The sequence below is a fragment of the Phaethon aethereus genome, assembly GCF_964289735.1.
Source record: "Phaethon aethereus genome assembly, chromosome: 4".
In the NCBI taxonomy this organism is placed as follows: Eukaryota; Metazoa; Chordata; class Aves; order Phaethontiformes; family Phaethontidae; genus Phaethon; species Phaethon aethereus.
In genome coordinates, this window is record NC_138578.1 from 48,880,943 (window position 1) to 48,904,162 (window position 23,220).

At 38.9% G+C, this 23,220-nt stretch overlaps 1 protein-coding gene across 1 annotated transcript; it reads left to right on the forward strand.

Moving 5' to 3' along the window:
• Positions 1–7,809: 7,809 nt before the first annotated feature.
• PRIMPOL (primase and DNA directed polymerase) lies at positions 7,810–22,680 on the forward strand (the record flags this gene model as incomplete). The annotated part of the gene is made up of 12 exons (XM_081998901.1): positions 7,810–8,003; positions 8,339–8,430; positions 9,386–9,527; positions 11,065–11,212; positions 15,873–16,163; positions 17,858–18,020; positions 19,284–19,381; positions 19,800–19,886; positions 19,962–20,070; positions 21,057–21,139; positions 21,224–21,270; positions 22,378–22,680. Exons 1-12 carry the CDS (start codon positions 7,824–7,826, stop codon positions 22,678–22,680), a joined length of 1,743 nt encoding a protein of 580 aa, XP_081855027.1. The 5' UTR covers positions 7,810–7,823.
• Between the last annotated feature and the right edge of the window lie 540 nt (positions 22,681–23,220).

Sequence of the window (23,220 nt, forward strand, 5' to 3'; positions counted from 1 at the left end):
ATCCAATGCCAAAGAAACAATGAAATCTGAAGAAGTAGCTGAAAAGCTGGACATGAGCCGGCAATGTGCACTCGCAGCCCAGGACGCCAACCGTATCCTGGGCTGAATCAAAGGAAGCATGGCCAGCAGGTTGAGGGAGGTGATTCCAACCCTCTGCTGCACTCTAGTGAGACCCCACGTGGAGTCCTTCATCCAGCTCTGGAGCCCTCAGCACAGGAAAGACATGGACCTGTTGGAGCGGGTCCAGAGGAGGGCCATAAAAATGATCAGAGGGATGGAATACCTCTCCTATGAGGACAGGCTGAAAGAGTTGGCGTTGTTCAGCCTGGAGAAGAGAAGGATCCGGGGAGACCTTACTGCGGCCTTCCAGTACTTGGGGCTGCTAAGAAGCAGGGCTTGTTGCCATAGGACAAGGGGTAATGGTTTTAAACTAAAAGAGGGAAGATTCAGACTAGATCTAAGGAAGAAGTTTTTCACCATGAGGGTGGTGAAACACTGGCACAGGTTGCCCAGAGAGGTGGTAGGTGCCTCATCCCTGGAAACATCCCAGGTCAGGTTGGACAGGGCTTTGAGCAACCTGCTCTAGTTGAAGATGTCCCTACTCATTGCATGGGGGTTGGACTAGATGACCTGTGGAGGTCCCTTCCAACCCAAACTATTCTATGATTCTAACTTACAGCTAGCAAAACCCACAATCACAATGAACTACAGTACTTTGTTTCTGAAAATTGTAAACTACATTCTGTAATACCGTATCACAAAAATATTTCTTACTAAAGTCTTTGCAAGCCTAGCTCACAGTCTACAATTTCAATTGTTTAATGAAGCCTTAAGAGCTTACTGCATGCTACTGCATCACGACTGGAGCTTGTCTTAAGAGTCTTTAACAGAAGCTAGAGATAGTGAAGAAAAACTGGGTATAATATGTTAGGTATTTAAAATACGCATGGTTTATCTTCAGAATAGAATCTGTAACTCACCTCTAATATCCATCAATTTCTGAGCACAATAACACACCAAGTCACCTGCACTTCTTTAAAGAACAAAAAGACATCCACAGAGAGATACCTGTTTTGTTGCTAGGCACTCAAATGCACGTTTTTATCAGCAGTATGAATTCTGCTCTAAAGCACTGGTCAGGGTAACAGCAATGCTCTCTGGAGGACAGTACTGATTCTAACAGACTACTTAAGAATTGCCTCATCTTGGTTTAGGTAATGCAATGATGTCACATTCTGTCAAGCAGAATACACAATTCCCTGTAGAGGATGATCTCATGCTGTTACAGATGGTGGGAGAGGGGGAATCAGGACAATGAATTAAGAATTTAATTTAAAAATTTTATTCTGCTCCTTGATATCCTTTTCTCCAAAAGCTTAGGTAAGATGAACTTTCAACTGTAAGGGAACTTAAAAAACAAGCAGCTGAAATGAGCAACAGTATTTTTCCAATCTAGCAGAATATGTTCTGTAGGTTTTAGGAAGCTTTTAGAGTATTTATCTGTGGGGAAAAAAAAGTTTTTTAAAAACCCTGTGAAACAGAGATAGCAAGTATAAAGATGATGCTACAATGACCTTTACAGGTACTAAATAGTAAAAAATAAAGTGGTTCAAAAAGGTCCAAAACTATGCTCAGCAAGCTACCAAAAATGACCGAAGTCTCCCTGTATAGCAAGAAAAGCAAAAATATATTTTGCCATGTACAAATGCAGTTGTTCCAATGCTTTTCTTTTGATATGAAAATAATAACTAAAAACTTGTTTTTACTCCATTCCAACCTGGATTTACTTATTCTACCTGGATCTAATGAAAATAAATTCACATCATCATATATCACCACTGCCATAAGAACCATCAGGTTTGTTTTTAAAGTAGTATTTTTTTGAATTCTGAACCAACAAGAGAAATTAATGATATAATGATAAAAATAATACCAAAGCTTCTCAGACAGGGAAGGAAACAAATAACTGAATTGTCTCTAACCAACTGTTATCTTGAAGTATGCAAACCACAGGAGACAACACTTGTTCAGTATATGCCAGCTGCTACAAAGCAATGATTGTAGCAGTATTAAAATACATGTCCAAAACAAAAACCGCTATCGTCAAATATGTCCTTAAAGATTAGAAAAGGGCAGTTTTCCACATCACATGACTGCAAGAGAAAATGTCAAGCATTCAAAGAAGGTATTTTATGTACATAAATATATACATGGCACATCGTGATACTAAGGCAGGCATGCGAATTAAGAAGTTTCCGTTCTACAATGTATAACGATAACCAATAATTATCTAATTAATAACAGAAGTAAAATATAGAAGCTGACTGTATGCAAAAAACCTAAAAACATCTGAAATACACAATCACGTTTTCTGTGTGGCATCATCCCCCATTAAATACTGCCACCACTGATGGAAGCATGCCAATACTGTGACAGGCCTGCACATTACTTCTGGCCTGGATGTGGTTGTTGGAAAGCCCTGACACTGGGCCAACACTCTGATCTTCCAAAACCAAACAGACTTTTAGTTAGTCGGCGTTAGTCTGCAAAATCAGCAAGACCTGAAATTATTCTGAGAGTAGATGAGACCCTTGCTTATTAATTCACCTATAATAGCCTTGTCAGGCTCCTTAATGTTTAGGACACGGTGTGTTATTTTTCAAACCTACCAGCTGAGGAGCAACAGAGAATTAAAGGAGAGAATTACGAGTTGGGAAGGGTAAAAGACTAGATTACCAGCGCTATCCTTCAACCCAGCAGGGGACAGAGAGGACTCAGGTACGCTTCCCCCTGCCCTGGCAGGGTCAGTAAGCACCCGCGCCATGGCCCCTCTGACCCTCGGCTTGGGGCGAGACCTCTCGGCTACCGCACACTCTTTGTTGGCAACCGGTGCGCTGCAGAGGTTTAACCTGCCGTCTCCAAAGCTTTATTTTGGTAGATCCAAATGCAGATTTCGGCCCCGTGTTTCCCATTAGTTAACAGTCTATTGGAGGGACACAAGAAAGCAGTTTAAAATTAAAGGTACCCCCCTCCCCCCCTTTCTTTTGTTTAGGCAGCTTCTCCACAAAACCAGGCTGAAACAAGCAATTTGTCTGCCTTTTAAGCTTCTGGAAAACTAGTAACTGAGGGCCCTCCGGCGAGCGCTGGGGCGGCAAGCGCGGTCAGCCTCCTCCCGCCGCGCCCGGGGGACAGCCGGCCCCCCGAGACCAGCCGCCTCCCCGCCGCCATGCCCGGAGCCCCGCGGGCAGCCCGGGGAGCGAGAAGGCGGCGCTCTGAGCCGGGCCCATCCCGGGCAAGCCGCGGCTCCCCTCCCAGACCAGGTGTGGGGAGGCTTCCGTTCTCCTCAGCCGGCCCCCCTGCGGGAGAGGCGCGGGTGGCCGCCCACGCCGGACCGAGGCCCCACGGAGACGGAGAGCCACAGGCAGGCACCAGCCAGCCCTACCCCACCCCCTACCGCTTTGTTCGGCCCAGCAGCCGCCGCCACCTACCGGCTCTGCCGCCCGCTCGCCCGCTCACACCGGCGCAGCGTTCCTACCCCCTTCGCCCAGGGTTCGGCGCTCCGCGGAGTGGGAAGCGCGGGCCTACGCGACCGCCTCACAGCCCCTCTGGCTCCTCCCCGCACGGGGCGGGGCAGCTCGCCCCAACGGCACGTAGGTCAAACGCCAACGGCGGCAGTGTGGGGGCTGTGGTGGTGAGTTGGCGTCGGTGGGAAAAGAGCCGCGGGGGATACGGGGAAGGCAGTTCTCGCCGTTGCGCGGCGGCTCCTGGCGCTGAGGGGAGGCGGCGTGAGGTCGGGCCGAGCGCCATGGCTGAGGCGGTGCGTGGGATGGCCGCCTGCCTCCCGTCCCCTCCCCACGGCCTTCTGGGCGCCGTTACTCCGCCAGTCCTCGTTTTCCCAGCGCGGCGCTTGCGGCAGCGAGCTGGGCCGGGCCCCTCTGTCACCTGGGGAAAGCACAAGCAACCGCCTCGATTACCCACGCGAGCCCTAACGTGGGGTTGAGTGAAGAGCCTGTTGAAGCTGTCCAAGAGCGACGCATTTACGCTGTGCTTAATGCTATTGTGTTGGACTTTGTGTCACGCAAGCCCTGTCGTTTCTTGTCTTTTTAGTTCCTCCGCGTGATGAAAAAATTTACCTTTCTGACAGAGTGGTGGCTTATATAAAGATAATTGCCATTTAAAGTAATTTGTGGGGATGACTACCAAATGAGAGGCTATCTTTCAGGTTGCAGTGAGCTAGGTAAGCACAGATGTCCTGGGCTGTATCAGAGCAGGACCTTCCACTTACGGCAGGTTTCATCTCCCATCGCTGCGCGATGAAAGCTTGGCAATCGTACAGCCGACTGACAGATGTAGTCCGAATATACCTGCCTGCTAGCGTCCCACTGCCTTGCTGTTCAGCCTCACACAACAGCTCTCTGAAGCTGAGGGCTAGTTTCAGCTTCATCATCAGCTTTCAGACCAGTTAGTTTCATATTTGTACACTGACCATCGGTAGCAGGAGTCAGAGTACATTTAACAGTAGAAACCAAGTTTTCCAGCTTCTCACAACGGGCACTAGCCAACTTTTTGAGGTCCTATCACCAGGTCTAACATCCTGCATTTTGCACAAAATTACTCAAAGCTTAATTGTAGAAGCTACCTCTCCTGTTAGGAGCGTGTCATGGTTTAACCCCAGCCAGCAACTAAGCACCACGCAGCTGCTTGCTCACTCCCTGATGGTGAGACCGGGGAGAGAATCAGAAGAGTAGAAGTGCGGAAACTCATGGTTTGAGATAAAGACAGTTTAACAGGTAGAGCAAAAGCCATGCACACAAGCAAAGCAAAACAAGGAATTCATTCACTGCTCCCCATGGGCAGGCAGGGGTTCAGCCATCTCCAGGGAAGCAGGGCTCCATCACGTGTAATGGTTTCTTGGGAAGACAGACGCCAGAACTCCGAACATCCCTCCACCCCTTCCTTCTTTTCATCCCAACTTTATATACTGAGCATGATGTCATATGATATGGAATATCCCTTTGGTCAGCCTGGATCAGTTGTCCTGGCTGTGTCCCCTCCCACCTTCCCGTGCACCCCCAGCCTGCTTGCTGGCAGGCCACCACGAGAAGCTGGACTGTCCTTGACTGCTTAGCAACAACTCAAAACATCAGCACGTTATCAACATTTTCTCATCCCAAATCCAAAACATATCCTCACACTAGCTTCTCTGAAAAAAATTATCCTGGCTGAAACCAGGACAGAGCACAAGATGAAAAGTTGATGCTCCTTGTTATTGTTGAGGGAAGATAAGTAGTTTGTCAATATGCCAGAGTTCAGCTCAATGTAAGGGTGGCTAAGCTAATTTTCACTAATGTTAAGAAACTTAGCACTAGGGAGGAGGTTGGTTATTATGTTCTTCCAAGGCTGAATTGGTAGCTGGGAGAAAATCTCATGGATTTGTTAGTGTTGAGGAGCATGAATTCTGCTATAGAGCCATGTTGCATGATACACAGAGCAGGAAACCAATGTAATCACACTAATTTGAGTAGCAGTTGATTTGCATGTCTGAGCTTCATTTCTCAGCAGGTGTGGATAGTGTGTTTAGTCATAATCGTTACAGATTTTTTTGAGCATGTTTTGGGGGAGTTTTTTGTTGGTTTGGGGTTCTTTTTTTTACTAAAATGTAGGGACACATATGATGAAATCATGCATTTGTCTTTCCCCTGTAGCATGACAGAGAAATTTGCCGTTTCTGAAATGGCGAGTCCATTTGTTTAAATAAAAAAACCCAAAAACCAACCAGCCATCTAAGGTATAAAACCACAGGATGTCCACTGTCCTCATCACTAAAAAAAGTAGTCTTCCATAAAAAGGGGAAAATCATACAGCAAGTTCTTGAAGTCATCTCCCAGGAGATACATTTTCACAGTGTCTTCATGTGATCATCCTGCTGAGTCAAAAACAATGAAGTCCAAACATGTTGGTGACAAAATTTATTTCTGGCAAGTAAAATAAAAAGAAGTGTTCCCCGTACTTCTGGTGGGACAGAAGAGAGGAAGATGAAATGAGAATCTCCCAGTAAACTCAGAAGGCTAGTCTGTATTACACCTGGTCTGTAAGTGTAGATTGTACGTGCTCTAAATAGATGTGTTGTGTTAGTTATAGTTGATACAGGATCTGAAGTTACCTTGGAAAGACCTGACATGTTGGACAGCAGAGAATCCGAGGGCATTTGCACTGCAAGAACAGTGATAGATCTCAGTTTAAAGTAAGGGTCATCAACCTTCTCCCAGGTTCAGATATCCTCCCAGCTCTGTTTCTGCAAAAATATGTCCTGATTCAACTAGGAAGTTTAAAATGCGTAGAGAATTACAAGAATTTTCCTCCGCTTCCCTTCTTTCTAGTGGACATCCTTGTGGGAAAGCGCTGGTGTAGGGAATGTCTTTTGCACCCAGTTAATTTACAAGAGAGCCAACAGTATCAAAATGAAACTGGGGGTTCTGCTAGCACTTCTGAGAAATGCTGATTGCTGTCTACAATTTCACTTTTCATTCCCCAAACAAAAACTAATTGCATGAAAAGCAAGGGAGTGGAGGAAATTCACAGTTCAAGAGATTGACAAGTCTATAGAGATAATATGTTTGACCCCTGTCAGAGAAAAAAACCATTCTGTTATTTAGACTTGACATAGGCACTGAACTATCAAAACACAGGCAGGCTTAGATGTATCGTGGGCAAAAATGTAGGTGTCCAGGAACCTTTACTGTGGAAAACTTGGAGGGGGATTCAGAGGATCTAAAATTTGGGTTTCAGGGCCCGGAAGACTATTTAATTACTTAAACTCACCTTGTGCATCCAGCTTGTTAAAGGTTTGAATACTTTTTGAGTACAGTCAGTTTCATTTTTACCTTTCATTATGAGAACCAAGTGGTTATGCAGGGCAGAACAAAAAGATGTGCCTTCATCTCTGTTACTTCTTGCCCCTCCTCTCTTTCACAGTTTCTTAGCAATGCCCGTTACTGATTTGCAGGTCTTCAGGGAGCAATGAATTTTCTCAGGAAAAAAGTTAATTAAACTTACAAATAATTTTACATATGTTAATGTGTGTTTATGCTTTACTACATTACTTTGTAGCATTGGGATTACTTTACATAACTAGAAGTTTAAAGGTTGCAAGATAGAGAGCATTACTGCGTCGTGTGCTATTTCTTGAAGAGAGCAAAGATTGCTATCTTAAGATTGCAAAAAGTACACAAGATTTTAAAGCAGGTGAAAGTATTACTGATCAATAGCAGAGGTCGGCAGTGGAGAATGCAGCCCTCATTTTGGATTTCAGTTCTTTTACTTTGAGATACAGTGCTCAGAGCTAGAGTCACTGAAATCTTAATTTTTCTCAGGAGCTCAAGTGTTGTACTACCCATACAAACCAATTAACTCATTTTTCTCTCCAACCATAAAGCAGCAATAATAGTATTTTTTCACTCCTTACTAATGTTGTCTGGCTAGTTAACACAGTTTGTATACTTTTTGAGGAGGAATATAATACCATTCTGTAAACAAAAATGAAACTTCCTAAGCCTTCCTTTATGGTGTCTATTCTGTTGTATTTATCTTTGATAGTACTAATATGAAGATGTTTTACTTCCAAAACTGTGTGGAAATATTTAATGTTAAAATTACTATCATAACAAGGTTGGGTGTTGATTTGGAATACTGGCTACTCTCAGTTAATAAAGTATGCTCAACAAAACCGGAATCAAAAGCAGTGATGAGTAGAGAATATATTAGAATTAAGTCATAAACAGAAATTGGTGCTGATTTGACTATTTGTAATTGCTTTAGGACAAATGAAGAGAAAATGGGAGGGAAGACTGAAGAAAGTGGAAGAACTAGCGTCTCACTACGAAAGAAACCCTCTTCCTCCAGTTTATAGACCAAAACTGTCCAAACCCTTTCTGCCATCCCCTGTTTGGAAAATATTTTGTCGGCAGGCTGAAGCTTTCAATTATGTAAAAAACTGCAAAGAGGTAAATTCGTTGTTAGGTGAATGTCTCTACTCTTTAGGTACTTTCAAGGTTGAACTTCACTTAAAAGCTTGGTTGACAGTGAAGTCTATCAGATTGCAAGATATGTTTTTTTTTACACTGGAGGTAGCTCTAAGGAGTACTAGTTCTAACATATGAATTGATATATGAGGTTCTTAAGATCAGATGCTACTTAGCTTGAAAAAGAATATGTGATCTACTTACAGTTTTCTAGTATTTACTAGCTTTTGACCAAAGAAATTAATGTCAAATAAGAACTTCTGAAGACTTTAACTGGGTCTTTGAATAAAAAAGCTTCAATGTTTTTATTTAAAAAGGATGTTCATGTATTTGCCTTGGAAAAGAACACACAAAGTGGACAGAGGTTTTACCTTGTGACAACATATAAAGAGCTTTGGTTTTATTACACGTGAGTATTTGAAAAGGTACCCTATATGTTGCCATAAGACAGTTAGTATACTGTATATACTATTATCTCGTAATAGCTATCCCCAGTAGCTGCCTGCTGCCCTGACTAGCACAGAGCTGTAACACATTGCCTGAGGTTTGACCTTGGCCATGGGGAAAATCTTTTAAGAACAAACCAATCTATTCTATAGTGAGTTTCAGCTTTCTTTTGAGTTGCAGACTGGCGTTATTTCTGTGAATTAAGGACCCTATCTACTGAACTTAAATCTAATAGCAGTGGTTTTGCTTTTGCTGTCAGCTTTCCTCAGGGGATCATAGCAACACATGACACAAACATACTGCTATGATTAGTCGTATATCAATTTAAAGGGGCATTAATATAAATGTCTAGTTACCGATTTATGGGTTTGTATTTGCGTGATGTAGTTTCAAACATTGATAATTTGATCATGCGCTGAATTCTTTTCCCCATTTTTTGTTTTACTATAAAACATTTGGTTATGATGTAAAAGAAATCTAAGAGTCAATTTTTATATGAAAAGTAAGCTTAACTTTTTTTCTTAATTTGGAAATTAGATTGATTTTTAATCTATTTGGAAAAAAGTCTATGTAATCTCTTTTTTAGTGCCTAAGACATATGAATGATAACTTAGTGAGTTTTTTACTGTAGTTTCCATCATTCCTTAATTGATGACAGTATGTCAGACTTGGGGGGCATGGGGAGGAGAATATTTTACAAAGCTAAAGTCTAGGCCAGACAAATATCTTCGTTGATGTTTGATGCTGAAGTTAGTTACAAATTTTTCAAAGCGTTATAGGTCTGCTACTTTTTTTCATATGGGTGGTTGACTGGAAAATAAAAGAATATTTAGGACTTGTGTGATCCTTGTTTGCAGCTGATAAGTATGTATAATGTTTATCTTGAAAGGTTGTGGTTTGTTTTTGTTTTTCCTTAGCAAAGGTTATAAAACAAGTCTTATGCATTGCTATGAAGTAATTCCTGAAAAAGATGCTTGCAAACTTTATTTTGATTTGGAGTTCTACAAACCAGCAAATCCTGGTGCTGATGGCAAGAATATGGTTGCAAAGTTAATAGAGGTAAACTGGAGCAATATCATGTTGTAGATTAATACAAATTTGTTGTTGATTTAATATGAAACCAAAGTATTTACCACTTTATCTTGATTATTCATATTATTGAATAATCTTGAAATTCATATTATCATATTATTTATGTAGTAAAATTAAAAAATAATTGTAGAGCTAGTGGTTATTTTTATTGAAGTAAAAAATAGTGTTTTAATTAAAGCAAAGTTCTCTTTAAGTGAAAGAAAAAAGTAGAGAAGGATGGTTGTTGGAATGCTTGTATTCACTGTGGGTTTACTGATATGATAAGTTTCCTTTTGCAGGTTGTTTTATGTGCTCTGCCACTTCAAAGCTGTAAACTGAAGGAATGTTTAGGTATTCTTCAGAGCAGAATCAATAAAAGTTCCATTCAGATATTCCTCAGTTCAGTTCCTTTCCCAGCTGGTGCAGTCATATAGCAAGACTTAGATGAATCCCTCCTAATTTTCGTGTCTTCAGATGGCAGTTCATTATAGTTGAGTTAAATGATGATGTAGAGAACATCAGGTGATGTTGCACTTAGCAATTTGGTACCTAAAGCTAAATATCTTTGCTAATTATCAATTTTATTAAATAGTGCAAATTTCCATTTTAGTGCAAATCTGGTTGGAAAATGAGCTCCACTGCAAATTCAATATAACAGAGGTGGAAAGTAAGGCAGGTTTTTAGAAGAATATCTTCTGTACCAATAAAATCTCTTTGTGATTGGCCATTTATTTGTGAGACTTCTGACACATGTCCCTAGGTAGAAAGGAAAGAAAAAAAGATGATTGAGGTCTTTCCTTTGTAAAGAACCCTTCATTGATACAGAATCCAGAGGGGTTTACTCCATTGCAGATCAATTCTGAAATCTAGAGATACCTCAGGTAAAGAAGAGAACTTTGGATTTGCTGTGTAGGGGATCTGAGATGCTAAAATCCAAAGGTTCCAGACCCTTAGGTTCTGAGTCCCAGTCCAAACGTGAGTAATCACAAGCTTAGCTTTTAGGAGGTTTTTAGAGCTATTTTAGAGCCAGACATCTGTTTTCTGCTTAGTTAATGTTCATTGAGTCATAGCAATGAATTAGCTAAATCATAACAGTGAATTAGCATACCAACCCTTTATATATAACAGTGAATTAGCATACCAACCCTTTATATCATGATAGCCTCTATCTTACCTCATTCTAGGTAAGCCTGTATTACAAACATTGTCACTGTGGGCGTGAACTGCTTTGTGGTGGAAAAAACCAGAAGATAAAGCCACTAAATTGGACTTTGACCTGAAAATCTGCTCAGCTTATCACTGTTAGTATATTCAGTGACTTGCTTATGTCAGGAAATACAGTCTATGATGTCAAATTTGGTTAAAATTTTGTTATGAATTAGTTTGAATTAAATTAATTGTATGCTTAAAATGAGGGGGGAAAAAACTTGAAAAAATATGTACAATCTGCATTTGTGTTAGGCTTTGTAGATACCACTATTAAAAATGCTAGGGAAAATAGCCTAATTAATGTTTATAATTTCAGCTTGTCAGCCAAAAATTAGAAGAACTTTATGATGTAAATTGTTCAGCCAAAGACGTCTTGAATTTAGATTCCAGTACGGATGAAAAATTTAGTCGACACTTAATATTTCTACCCCAAAAGACTGTATTTAAGGATAATATTCATGTTGGTAAGTGTGTTATTTTCTCTTACATCTAGAAATAAAATGTGAGGCTTTGACTTCGTACAGTGCCATCTCACATTTGAATATTTATTTTAATGGACTTTTATGTGGAAACAAATATATATTTTCAGCACAAATTACTACCTATTTCTACTTCATTAAGCCTCATTATTGCTCAGCACATCTTCTACTTCCTTTTTCTATAATTAGCATTTGTGTTTTCAAAAATGTAACTTTTTTTGTGCCTGTATGTTTTATTTACAAAATTACTGGCAAGACTGGCTTTTGGCTTGAAAACTGTTCTACAGTATGACTATGACTCCTAATTTCAGGTTAATGTCAGTCTTAACAGTTGAAGCTAAGATTAATGGCTCTAAATACAGTTGGTTTGTGCTCAGCACAGAGTCAGAAAGGCAGGACAGAGATGGTTTCAAGCCACCTCTCTGTAAACATGATTAAGAGAAAGCTGAAAGCAGTTTTAGTTGTTGATATAAGTTGGTATTTCATGGGATATGGCAACTCCAACACAAAGAATTGCCAGTTCAGGGTTGTCTTGACTCCATTTTTAAAATAAGTGGAATAATACTTCCTCACTTCACGGAAGTATCTTGAACATACTTACTTTTAAAATACTATTTATGAAGCACTGGGGTGCTAGTGGTGAGCATTAATAAGAGATAATGTTGAAATTCATAATTTCTTCTTCTTATATATACATTCTCTATGGCGTGCAGTAAACGCATGCTTATAGACATGCATTGAACAATGAGGGCATGACAGAATATCAGCTGAGGTTTGTCCGAGTGAAGCAGGAACTGATGGAAGAGCTTGCCCAGTGGTGGAATTAAAATCTGTATCAAACCTACAAATGCAGAAGTTTGGGTTATTTAACATTGCACCTGCAGCCTTTGTTTTGTAATTTCTTAATATTTGAATGTTTGATTTTGTAACTTTTGTTCCTTATTCGTTTTGTTTCAAACAGACAAATAGGGGGAGTAAGCAGAAATGCTGTTAGAGAGTACCACAGTAATAATTTAATGGGTTATTAGAAGGGATGAAGTTTAGATTTGTGACATTTAGCTCTCCCATTTGTGTTCAGGAGGAACTGTGACAACAGCAGCAGAATTACATATATCAGAGAGAAAGAAATTATGTGCTTTTACTGGGTTTCCACTGGCAGTAGAATAGGCAGAGTTGAGGATGTTGGGTTCATAATTTTGGTCCCACTTAGGTTCCTGCTTTTATTCTGCTGCCTGCTCAGTCACAATCCGACTGTCTTCATGCCCGCTCTTCCTTTTTCTTTCTCAGCCTTGCCTCTTTTTCTTTCTCACCCTTGCCTCTTTTTCTAGCTCTGCACCTTCCCTCATTCCAATCTTGAGTAAAGCTTATACTGTATTTCTTCTTTTATTATACCTCCTGTGTTTTTTAAGTAGCTTCTTACTGTGCACTGTGTATGTCCTAGCAGGGGGGTTGTAGAGAACACAGGGAGGATGGTCTCTTTGCTTTTAGTAATTAATGAGACAGTGCTGGGCTTCTTTCTATCCCAGTACAGCATTAGAGAAAATCTTATTTTTGAATTATCTAGTTATTTCATGGGGATAACACCTGTACTGTTGGATCAAAGTTGTGTAGGGCTGACACATGTTTTGTGTTGCTCTGAGGAATCATCTATGAAAGGTCTTGTCAGCATGAACAGCTGGAGGAGGAAAGCAAACTGTAGGGAGAGGCTAGATCTTGTAGGCCTGCATCATGTACAATTTTTTTTTCCCAAAAATATTTTTAATGTATGCACGTGGTCCGTGGCCTAAGCATCACTTCAGGCCAAAGTTCAGATCCTTACTCCAACACGGAGGCCATAGGATTTCTCTGAACCTATTTTTATTTCAGCTTTTTTTAACATTAAAAAACCTATTTCTTATTCTTAGGAGCAGTGGAATCTGTGTCTCTAAACCTTTTGACGAGTAGCTGACACAGCAAGCTAAGCAGATTGTCAGTTATAAGCAAATGCTTAAAATATTGGCTGCCAGCCCCAAGTGCGACACAGAGCAGTTATTTCTTATGTGACACTGTGGTAACAGATATAAACCGCAAAGACTTAAGTGGGATTACTGCAATTTTTAGTTCAAAAGTATGGTCTTTAACTCCTCTGCCACTATAAAACTCTTAAGTAATACATGGATGATAAATAATTTCATATAACAGCAATTTTAGCCTGCTTGACAAACCTGGCTTAAAGCATATTAGCTTTGTACTTCGTGCAAAATACTCTGCTGTAGTAAATAACAGAAAAAGCAGATAACTTCATAAAGTAATTTCACAGAATCTATATGAAATATATTCTTGGAGATAACAGAAGGATTTTGTCTAATATTAAACTTAAAAGCGTTAATATATTTTTCAGACACATTCAAGTGTTTTCTTCCTTTTCAAATTCATCATTGTGGTGGTCTGTCTAATAAACATTACTTTATGATGAGTTAGTGGTGTTTATGTGGGATAAGCTAGAATATGAACTATCACATCTTGGATGATATTGTTTCATAAGCATTTTATGTCAGGAGTCATGCACAAAGTGCATAGGCTTAAAATTAAATATGATTAAAAACATTTAGTATATAATAATTGTAATTAGTTACTTGTTAGAATTAAGATACAGGGACTGAATTCATAGCTCGTATGAGAAAGCACGGGAGATCATGTAGGTCCACAGGAAAGCTGTGGAGATAATGAATTTACATTCGTCTACACAGTCGACAAAATCCCAAACATAAAAATACAAAAATACAGTCAAGGATCAACAACATGAAATGCAGGGTTTGGTAACCACATCTGACCAGTTAGAAGAAATGGGAAGAGAGAAAACAATGGTGTGTGTGAATGATAAAAGACTAACTCCCAAAATAATCTTTCACTGACAAAACCCTTGCTATTCTGACACCAGAGTGATTGTTACTTAATTACACACACACAAAAATGAAGTGGTCAACCAGGACTTTCAAAGATACTTTAACTTTAATGGTAATGAAGTAAATATAATTTCTGAAATAAGCACATTTTCTCCACGAACTGAAGATCCAAGTAACTGTTGGTATAAACCTAAGAAATTCTGTGTGCGTATTTGAACACACAGGGTTAAAACGCAGTCTATGACTAGGAATTATTTGTGTGCCTTACAAGTCCTGTAATGAATTATGAGGATGGTGATATTAATACTTGATACACTGAGTCATTCTGCTGATATGTAGCATAGGAGGACCCATATTTCATATTCTTTCAGATTCCCCATTGAAGCTTCAACCAAAAACTGCAGAATCCTCCTTGCCAGCATTCCTTCCACTTCATAGTTTTTCTTTCACATCTGTATTTATTATCTTCTTTCTCCCTGCAAGTAATTTGGGCATGGTTTACATTTATTTGTCTGTCTGTGGTTACCATCTACCAGAGCCTGGAGTACAATAAGAGTTGGATTACAATACTGGGGGTTTGAAAAATCATTCCAAAATACTTTTGTAAAAGTAATTTGTTGTTTGAGTAGGCCCTGGTCAAACTCTTACATCAGTTAATATACCGTGAAGCTGCAAGTAAACCTTTTTAATCATTCTGAAAGTGAAATTAGGGAAAGCAGTAGTGAGAGGGACAATCACAAGCTCTTCAGAATCCTAAATCTGAGCTTGTTAATGTCATTGCATGCATGTCATTAAGTACTATAAAAATATTCAGCTAAATAATTAAAAACTACCTGTGATTGGATTAAAAAAAATAGAGTGTGTAATAGCAAAGCTACATGAATTCTTTATTCGTGAGTTTAAGAGTTTCAGTAATTGGTACTTGAAATATTAAATCAAACTACATTTCATAAAGGACATTGACTAATTTTTTTCATATCACTGTCGTTAACAAAGTGGTCCTACATTAAAAGTTGGAATAAGTCTTACTACTAACAGTCTAGTTCATATGCAGAAATGTTCGGGCTAAGCTAGCATGAAGACCCAAACAACTCGTTCAGTAAGTTTCTGACATTCTAGTGGAAAATTCAAGTTCACAGAAATTTCAGTGCAAAAGTCTTCCTTCTGTTAATCATTAAGTCAAGATCATTTGTGCTCCAAGCATGGGAGCAGCTGGAGACCTTGTCTGTCAGAGGCTTTAATAACTGCAATGGTGCAGGTGTGATGGGTAGGTGAAATTCTTTTGAAAGATACAAAAGATATTTATTTCATTTTTGCACCTTTATCTGGGGCCTTGAATTCAGTTTGGGAATTTGTAGCGACAGCCTATGCACTTACATTATGTTGGCTTTATTTCTAAAGAGGTAATTGCCAAGCCAACTCGCTTCTCCAGTCTCTCTGTTCTCTGTAGTAAAATCGCAAAGGGGAAGACTGTGGCATGATACAATTAATATACACACAATTGTTTATTTTAAAGATGTTTTAGTAAAAATTCTTGCCAAGCATGGGTTTCTTATTTACTAGCCAGAACCATTTGTGCACTGGACTGGTCCAAAAGATTTTTTAAAAAAATTCAGGAAGGGAACCCTCTCCCCCAAACTCCAACCACTTCCATCTTGGCTCTTTTGAAAAATGTTTGCACAGGAAATACGTTCTTTCTCAACTCATAAATGATGTTACCTGCTTTTGGGGTTTTGTTTGTTTGTTTGTTTGTTTTTAAGGTAACTTTGTGAGAACCATTTTGCAGCCTGCCATAAGGTTAATGGAGAGTAAAGCTGCTGCTGTGATTCCAGAAGAAGGAGCAGGACATGTTTTCCAGTGTTCTGCAGAAGCAGTTGGATTAGACGGTTCTCCTGCAAACCTCACAGCCATCAAAGATGCTTCCAAAGGCTGGCCAGCCGTTGCTTACAAAACAAAGGATGCAGAAACATCACACCAGGCAGAAAATTCACAATTTTCCTTTCTAATAGTAAATGATAAAGAAGGAGACAAGCAACTTTTTGTGGATCTAGGTAAATACAAGAAGTGCTTTTAAACCTCTTTGGGTTGCATCAAAGGTTAAGAAATTAGATGTTCCTTAATCTTTGATTACAGACAAGAAGGACAAGTGTTCTTATTGTTGTCCCTACAGTCAGAATTTAAACCAAACACAATATGTGCTGAAACTGTCATCATAAATGCTGTCTTTTAAAGGAGCCTCAGATTCTTGGTCCACAGAACTTCTTATATTACTACATTTAATTATTTTGTTCCAAAGTTTGAAGAAGCTCTTGCCACACAAGACTCTTTAATTAATTTTGCTCCTAAGGACTTAGTGCTCCTATTTGTATTAAGAGAGAATAGTATATATTGCATATTTGGCATTTCAGTTGAATTAGAAGTTGCTTAATTATGGAACATGTCTTACAGGCATGGCCTTCTGTATTGTTCTACGTGTATGAATCGAGCCTTCTTCCCTTGTTTGGAATGGTGGTTGTTAGGTTTTAATGACAGAATAATAGAAATTTTGGGTTGGGCACTTCATGCCCCAGTTGTGCTTAGCCTATTCATGGTATTAAAATGTTTAAAATCTCAAGGAGCATAACACCCATAGTCAAACTAAAGTTTGAGAGTTTCACCCTTCTCCATCCCCGAATCTGGTTTCTCTGCTTTTTTGCCCTGTCTCAGTGAAATGAAAATAGCTTGGCATGCTTTTGTACAGCAGTCTGTTATGCCCTTGAAGACTGTTTACCATGTTTATTCTCAGACATCTCTGAAAAACCCCCACTCCTTAAAATTCTTCTTACGGAATTCAGGATCATGTTTATTGTTGGCCTCTTCAGTGTATCTGATTTGTTGAAACGTAATCCCGAAGTTGGCCCTCTAGTAGGCTTCTCCATACTGATTCAGAGGATTACTGTGCAGCTACTGTTCAAAATCCCTTCAAGCATATTCGTGAATGGAAATGAAAAGAAAAACAAATGGTTTACTATGTCACTTCGCCTTTTAAGGATTTGATATTAGTCCCCCAAAATTACCCATCCTCAATATTTGTGTTACACACATTACCTCAAAACTGGAAGGCTAAAATCGAAATAGCTGGAATACTGAGTTACATCACAAGGCTGCAGTGATAGAAAGGGATGTGACATTCTTCTTGTATGAGATCTTTTAATTACTTTATCTTCATGAAATCCATAAATAATGCATGCACCTCCTGAATACATTCGTAGACAGATTAGGCAATGTTTACAATACCTGTTCCATTTTTTTGTTGTTTGTTTTTGAGCTTGGGATTAAATTTTCCTGATACATGCTTCACAGTGGTGTCTGGTACGCCAAACCCAGGAAGTTTGATGAGTATGAAGTACTTGCTTGTTGAAAATAATTGTGTAGCTTTTTATGCTCAGCTGTATTTCACAAAGTTACTGTGAAAGCACCAGGTTTTTTATATTGAAGGAAACTTCTAGCAATGGTAACATCAAAAATATAAAAATGTAGAGGTGTTGAGTGTTTCTTAAATTCTTCAATAACATAAAAATGACATGTGTGCATGATCTTGCTTTGTTGCATTTCTTCTGTGAGAGGTGAGCTGAAGTCAGTAAGAGTTTTTGTCCATTCCTTAGACCCTGAGCTGGGTCTAAGGAAAACTGTTTAATTTACAAGTACTAAGTATCTTAAATCCTAGCCAGCATTGTTATGTTAAGAAATATTTGTTTTCCTGTAGGAGTTTATACAAAGAATAGAAATTTCCGGATGTATAAATCATCAAAAGCAGGAAAAAATGTGATTCTGAAGATAGCAGAGGATAATAAGTTTGTCCCTAACTGTGAAGAGAATGTTTCCTTGGAAGAAGCGTATTTTCTTTCCTCTTTGATCTGCAACATTAGGTAACTGTTTTAATTCCAGTGGAATTCAAAATATTTTTAAATACATATTTTAGTGATTTTTGTCCTGCAGTTGTTACAAATAACTACTATCAATGGGCAGTTATTTCATTAACAGTGTTACAATATAACATAGGCGTTTCCAGTAGAATTCCTTATTTGTGAAGAAAAAAAATTCTTGGGACTCCTTTTTTTTCCGCCCCACACCTTCAAACGTTTACAGAACACAGAACGTGTGGTACAGCTTCCGAGTTGTGCCTCACTTCTCTATAAACACTCAAAATGCTGACATGTAACCATTATTAAGTTTGTTCGGATTCTGTATAGTTCTGAAAGGAAAAATTACAGATTTCCAGTCAATTAAATACAAAGAGTCTAAATATTTTCCGAAGTATGATAAAAAAATGAAAAGAATTTTTGTACATGTTTACTTGCATACCAGATTTCCCATTTGGTAGAGATACCTCCTTAGCCTGGATACTGGTACTCATGATAATCTTTAAGTTTTCTTTTGTATCTAATCTAAGCCTCTGCAATATCTTGCCCTGCACCAACTGTATCTTAAGATAATCCTAATCATTACTGCCACAGAGAAGAGGTTAAAATGGTACATCCATCTGTATGACATTATGCGTAATATTTTTATTAAAAACATGCATTTGTTGTGACATGAATTTCTATATCCTGACATGTTCATTATCCTGATCTGATGGCAGTAACCCTGTAGCATAAATCATGTGGTGTATTCTGATCATAGGTATCAGATGAGTCTGTCGTAAATATGGATGAGAAGTTCTGCTATGTGATCATCTGGCTTCCAGCTAGTAACACAAGGAAAAGTAGTTCATTACAGAGAGAGAGGAAAAAATAAATTGAAAACTTTAAAGAGTATATACACATAAATCTTACATCTAGAGCAAATACTGTTGTAAGAGTAGTACAGTAGACCAACAGTCTTTAAATGGCTGGATCCTGGGGTTTTTGCCAGAAACCAAATTTTGTTGTTCAGGAGGAGGAAACCTCGCCCTCTGCTGTCATGAGTCAGAGGAAAACGTCAAAATGAGACGAAAACGTGCTACAGGGATAGTGAAAAGTAGCATACAGAATCAGACTGGTGGAGGCTGGCAGGGACAGCTGGAGTTTGCCTGGTCCAACCCCGCTGCTCAAGCCGAGCACCCAGAGCCGGTTGTTAAGGTCCATGTTATGTTACAGCATGCTGTGTTATGCTGTAAGAATCATGCGTTTTCCTTTGTATTCTCTCTTCAGAGTGAGGGATGACACAAAAATTCTGTCATCTGGCTTTTCAGAGGAGGAGAGAAAAATGTCTGCTTTTTTAAACAGTAGAACTACCAGAAGCAGTAGAGGTACCTCAAAACTTTTCTACTGTATGGGGAAAAAAAAAAAGTACTCTTAAATTAGATGTACTATGGCTTACACACCTCGATAACCTCTAGGAGAACTTTTCTTCAGCTAGCTTTCTGCAGGAGGCAGAGTACAGCTGTACTGAAGGATGCTCTGCAGTGCTTGATTGCCACTTACCCTCATCTCCTGCTCCCATAGCCATCATGCTTTGTCCCAGTTCTCTCTGTACCTTTGTGGGGGGGGGGTGTGTGCAGTTTAAAGATCTACAGGAAATTAACACCAGATTTACCCCTGGTTTTGTTTAAGGATTTGGTGTCATTCATGTACATTTTTTGTCTGTGGTCTCTGTAATGTGTAACAATTACATATTACAGTGACAAAACCATTAACGGTATGTATCTCTGGTCTTTGTTTTAACAGATTCCATGGAAGGATATCAGGATTCACCATATCCAGAAATTGATTGTTTTGTTCGTTCTTTGGTTAATAAAGATGGAGTGCAAGGAGGTAAAGACCACTTTACTATTTACAAATGAGTATTCCACAGCAGTATTTTTAAAGTTTTTTTTTTCCCTCCCCAAGGGATACGACGGTGGAATTATTTCTCTCTGGAAGAAATACTTGTATATGATATTTCTGGTTACCGCTGGTGTGAAAATATTGGAAGAGCTCACAAAAGTAACAACATAATGTATGTTCTTTAACTATTCACTGTTCACTTTGAAACAGCTTGCTTTATTTTCCTGCTCAACTATTATTCTATAAAAATGCTGAAAACCTCTTATGGATAGAATCAGCACCTGTTACAATTTCTGCTCTCTTGCTCTGTGGGGATACAATGCTTTTTTTTCTTCCTTTTCTCTTTTTTAAAAAAAACATCACACACACCCTGCCAAATTAACTTTGTGATAGCTGAACTTGTATTTCTAATATATCTGTGAAGTAATCTTCATGCTATTTAAAATACGTGCCGGAAAACACTAACATAAAAGTCAGAGTATGTTAAAGCCATTAAGTGGTACTATGCTTTGATGCTTCTTAGCTAGGAAGCTGAACAATCAGTAATAAAATAACCAGACCCCTTTTAAATTCATTTACAGTGCATCTTAAACTACATTCTTATGTTATGAAAATGACAAAGGTAATTCCTGCCACCGCGTCAGTCAAGATGAGTTTTGCTCATGGCTCTGCAAGGACTTGGACTTCTTACAGTTTTAGCAAAATCATTGGTGAAAAGTCAAGTTTTTTAAGATGACATTAGAATTGCAGTATATCATTAGTAGAAATATTTTAACTTAAAAATAATTCTACTTAACATTTAAAATAACTGAAAGATAAGGAATGTATTTATGAGAAACATAGGTATTAAAAAAAACCCACAACAACCCCCTGGCCATTATCTGAGAGGAACTTGGTGTTTCTCAAGCAAGTTGCTTGAAGCTTGGTGTTTCTAAAGCACAGCTGAAAAAGCTGAGACAAGGGATTTTATCCGGCTTGTTTATTGAACAAAGTAACAGACTGTACAAAACCACTACGTAATAAGCACGTCAGAGTATGAAAGCAGTAGCCAGAGATGGGGACAGACAAAACCTGTTCATTTAGTGTCAGAGTTTCCTACTGTATGCATTCACTTCATTTATGTACTGTTACTAAAAACTAAAATTATTTCATTCTTAGGATTCTGGTAGATCTAAAGAAAGAGGTCTGGTATCAAAAGTGTCATGATCCAGTCTGCAGAGAAAAAAACTTCAAGTCACAAAGTATGTATTCTGTGATTTCAAAGCAATTAAACTTTAATACTTTTTGGAATGTTAATTTTAATTAATGCCATATATTTGATTTAGGTTTTCCATTACCACCTTGGATATGTCTCCCTTTTCTTTTCAAAGAGGTATGTTTTTGTCCTGTTGGTATGCTGAAATTCTTGTGAGTAAAGCTGTCTCTGGAAGCCACAGAAAATACCCACTAACACAGTCTGTTGAGCTCCATGCAGTACTTACACTGGTACAGAACAGCTCCCCAGAGCAGCTGTGCTGGTGTGGTAGTTCCATATATTCATTTTTAAGTTCTCCAGTAGCAGATCTAGCACAAAAACTGTCAGCACAGATAAAGCAAAGCTACTGCAATAGCCTAACTTCACCTGGGACTAAAGATTTCCTTCTGTTTTGGTCTGAGCAGCAGTTCCCAGTGCATAAACCACAAGACCACTGCAGGCGCAGAACGGAAAAAACTGCCCAAGTTAAGCTCTGCTGTGCATGTTTGACTTCATGCTGGGCCAGCTAAAATAGAGGTGCTCCTGGAGCACTTGAGTCACAAGTCAAATTTAAGTCAGTGACCATCAAATTTGAAGTTCACTTAACTCCCACTTCATTAATTTCATTAATTCAGTGTATTAAAGCAGTTATGTTTACCCACATGGGTAGAATATTTAAACTGACCTGATACTGCACGTAGATTTCAAGCCCTGAACATAATAGTTTTTCCACTGAGTAGGCAATAAGAGTTGGCCTCTTTGCAGCTTTCAAATTTACACTTTACACTTCTGAATTTCATACTGCAGAATGGCACATTGGCCTCTTTGCAGCTTTCAAATTTACACTTTACACTTCTGAATTTCATACTGCAGAATGGCACATTAAGCTCTACTTAAGCAGTTCATCAATAGCTATTAGTGTTATTTCATAGACAGTGTAAGCGAAATGCATTTTCAGATCCTGACAGTATCTTTAAACAGACACTAAAATTAGTTTTGACCTTGTATTATTTTAAGAAGCTGTATACAATAGACTACTTGTAGTTTGCTAGAAAAACAGCAAATTTGTATTCCTATTAAAATGGGCTTCCACAGGTTAACATGGCTATAATTTAACTGTCCTGTTGGCCATCTTTCTATAGTATCCGTTATATGCAACAGTACGAGTTTCAAACTTTCAGATCAGGAGTTAAAGGTATGAAGACCATTTTCATGTGGAATAAATAGTATTCTTGTTTCTAAAAGGAAGAGGACCCAGTAATGGATGAAATGGGGAACACAGGAGAAAAAGTAAAACCACATTCTAATGCGGCAGACTTGTCAAAAAGCTCAGTATCTCTAGAAAAAAACTTGTCTCAAGACTTCCTGTTGTCAGACAGCGAGTGGGACAATGCAAGCAATGATGCCCATTTCCTAGAAGCTACTGAAGATGTGGAACTAGCTGAAGCTGCAAATGATAGTCTGAATTATGCCATGGAAGAAATTCCTGATGAAGTTCTTTTGGAAGCCTTAAGGAAACAGGACACTTGCAGTAAAGGCAGCAGGTAGCCACAGACTTGGCTAGCAGCGAAACCCTGCTTTAACACAACATGTGTGTCGCATGCCTCCCGTGAAAGGTGCTGTGATGGGAGTTCAAAAAATGCTCTTCCAGAGCTGTAAGACAAAGAACTGACTAACCAACAGGTATCCTTGCAACTGGATGATCTAGCATGGAAGATTACACAGGGCCTGAAAACTCATCAAGAGTGCTGCTCCAAGGTTAGCACTTGTAACACTCGCTGCTGCATGAGCTGTATGTCCAACTTCTATGGATAAGCTAAGTAAAATAGATTTCTTTACTTCCAGAAATGGGAGGAAATTATTTTTTTAAATACAAATTTAATAAAAAGATTCATCTATCAATAATTCAACACACATCTATCTGTTCTCTTTTAAAAGTATATACTGCTTTCAAGATCACAGTCCTTTAATAGCCCATGCTGAAAACCCAACGTGTTAACAGAGCACAGAAAAGTTTTAGCACTTTACCTGGAATTGCTACTGACATTGAGTAAGTTCTCACACAGACTATTTGACAATAGAAAGATA